This window comes from Pteropus vampyrus, unplaced genomic scaffold (genome assembly GCF_000151845.1).
Source record: "Pteropus vampyrus isolate Shadow unplaced genomic scaffold, Pvam_2.0 Scaffold291, whole genome shotgun sequence".
Lineage (NCBI taxonomy): Eukaryota > Metazoa > Chordata > Mammalia > Chiroptera > Pteropodidae > Pteropus > Pteropus vampyrus.
In genome coordinates, this window is record NW_011889072.1 from 889,423 (window position 1) to 891,459 (window position 2,037).

Here is a 2,037-nt window from a genome sequence, read left to right on the forward strand (position 1 = left end):
GGCCACGCTCTCTGGTCCCTCGTCCCTCTGGCCACCTCGGTCTCCACTTCTGCCCTGACCCCAACATGGCTCGGGCCTCTGTCCACGCATGACACTGTTCTCCACGTGCGCACAGCCCCAAGAGTCACCTCTCCGGTGCTGATTTGTCCCCATACTCAAGGCTCACATCCAGATGCTTGCTTAGCAGCGTGTCCAAGTGGCTCGTCATCCTAACGGCCAGGACCCAAGGTGGCCCCTTCCCCTGCCCAGCCTGCTGCGCCCGCAGTGAGGGCAGCAACCCCTTCCAGGCACGCGGGCCGAACACCGGGCTCGAGCTGGGGCCCCCTGCACACGCCCATCTGCATGTCCTCGCCGGCCAGCATGCCCCGCTTCCCGCTGCTGACGGGCCCTCACCTGCCTCTGGCCCGTGTGTGGGCCTCCTCCCCTTTGCCACTGTAGCGTCTCTGCAGACAGCAGCAGAAGTCACCTTCACAGAGCAGCAGTCAGCCAGCCGCCCGTCTTCTGCTCAGCACTCGTCCCGGGCTTCCCAGGGGACAGTATGGTCGCCCCGACGCCCCTGCCCTCTCTCTTGTTTGGCCCAGCCCCCGTGCACCCAAGAGGAGCTCACATGCCCGTGCACCCCCAGTCTCGCTTCTGGCGGCAGTCTGCCTCCATCCGGACCTCGATCCTGGGGCCTCAGCTCTGCCAGTCCTTTGCAGCTGTGCGCCTCAGCCCAGCACGTTGGGGTGCAGGCGAAGGCGCTGGGAGCTGGTGACACTGTCCAGTCCCGGGTTCGTGTGGTTCTTACCTCTGTGTGCCAACTCGGTTCAGACAGGACGCCACCCAGAAGCGCCTGTACGGGAACTGCTCTCTGCGAAGGGCAGCTGGGGGTCACGGGAGGGGCCCAGGCCCCAGGGGAGAAGCAGCAGCTTCCAGCCTCAGCGTTCTTCCCATTGGTGGCACCGACGTCCCTGGCCCTTGGTCTTCCTCATCCGGGACAGCACTGAGCGCTGTGACGCTGCTTTCTGCAGCTTCCTACAGAGCTGTGAGGGCTCATGGTGTCTCCCTTCTCTATCAGGAAACTTGCTGTCTTCGACACGTGGAGCGCCTTGGCCGTCCACATCGCAATGGACAACACGGTGGTGATGGAGGACATCAGTAAGTGACAGGAAGACGGGTGGGGGCTGATGGGACTTGGGGAGCAGCCTCACTCGTAGGGCCTGGCCTGGAGAGCTGGGATTATGCTTAAGCAGGGGCACCCTGAAAGGAGGCTTGGACCCCTGGTTCTCTCACAGTGAGGACCAGGCCGAGGGGAAGGGCCTGGCTTCTCTCCCTGAGTTGTGTCCATGTTGTCGTCGAGGCTTGGGCCGCGTTCGTGCAGGTGTTCGTGTTCACGTGCGCCGGTGCACCGCCAGCAAAGGCAGGGACAACTGCCCACTCCGCCACCTCGAGCCAGGGTGGAACGTGCAGTGGGAATGTAGCTCTGTTCCTCTTTCTGGAAGGTTCCTGGAAGCCTGAAGGGGTCCAGGCACACCGAGGTCTTAGCGCAGAGGAGAGCGGGGGCTCGGTTTGGCGAAACAGCCTCTTGTGAGTTTTGAATTCGTGCTTTCTGTTCTCTAATGCAGGGAAGCTGACAGAACTCTAGTTTATTTAATGCCTTATTGAATTTTGTACGCGGCAGCACCTTTTTCCAACGAATTCTCGAAGCTGCCTCGACCCCCGTTTTACCGAAGCTGTACACGTGGACTGCGGCCCTGAGCCCAGGTTTGCGTGAGACGTGCGCCTTGAGTGACATCATTTTCTGTGTGTAGGTTGCAGGGCGGCGTGGACTTTACAGGCAGATCTTGCACACACAACTGCAGCCGTGGAGTGGGGGCGTCACATCCCTGCCAGCGACAGGGGCCCCATGCTTCCTCTTCTTTTTGGGGACACTCAGCATAGGATTGGGGAGCCGAGATGTGACTGTCCCCCAGGACTTGATAAACTTGGACTGTCACAGGGTGACGTGTTTCTGTTTCTGCCTTTCTCTGCATCGTATTTCTGGAAATTTTTCTAAAA

At 60.7% G+C, this 2,037-nt stretch overlaps 1 protein-coding gene across 4 annotated transcripts in view; it reads left to right on the plus strand.

The window, feature by feature from the left end:
* Positions 1-2,037, plus strand: part of ATG4B (autophagy related 4B cysteine peptidase) — a 22,844-nt gene that overhangs the window by 12,054 nt on the left and 8,753 nt on the right. For all 4 annotated transcript variants that reach the window (XM_023521092.1, XM_023521093.1, XM_011376274.2 and 1 more), the window contains one exon: positions 1,058-1,137. In XM_023521092.1, the coding sequence (XP_023376860.1) occupies positions 1,058-1,137 (80 nt within the window). The remainder of the gene's footprint in view (positions 1-1,057; positions 1,138-2,037) is intronic.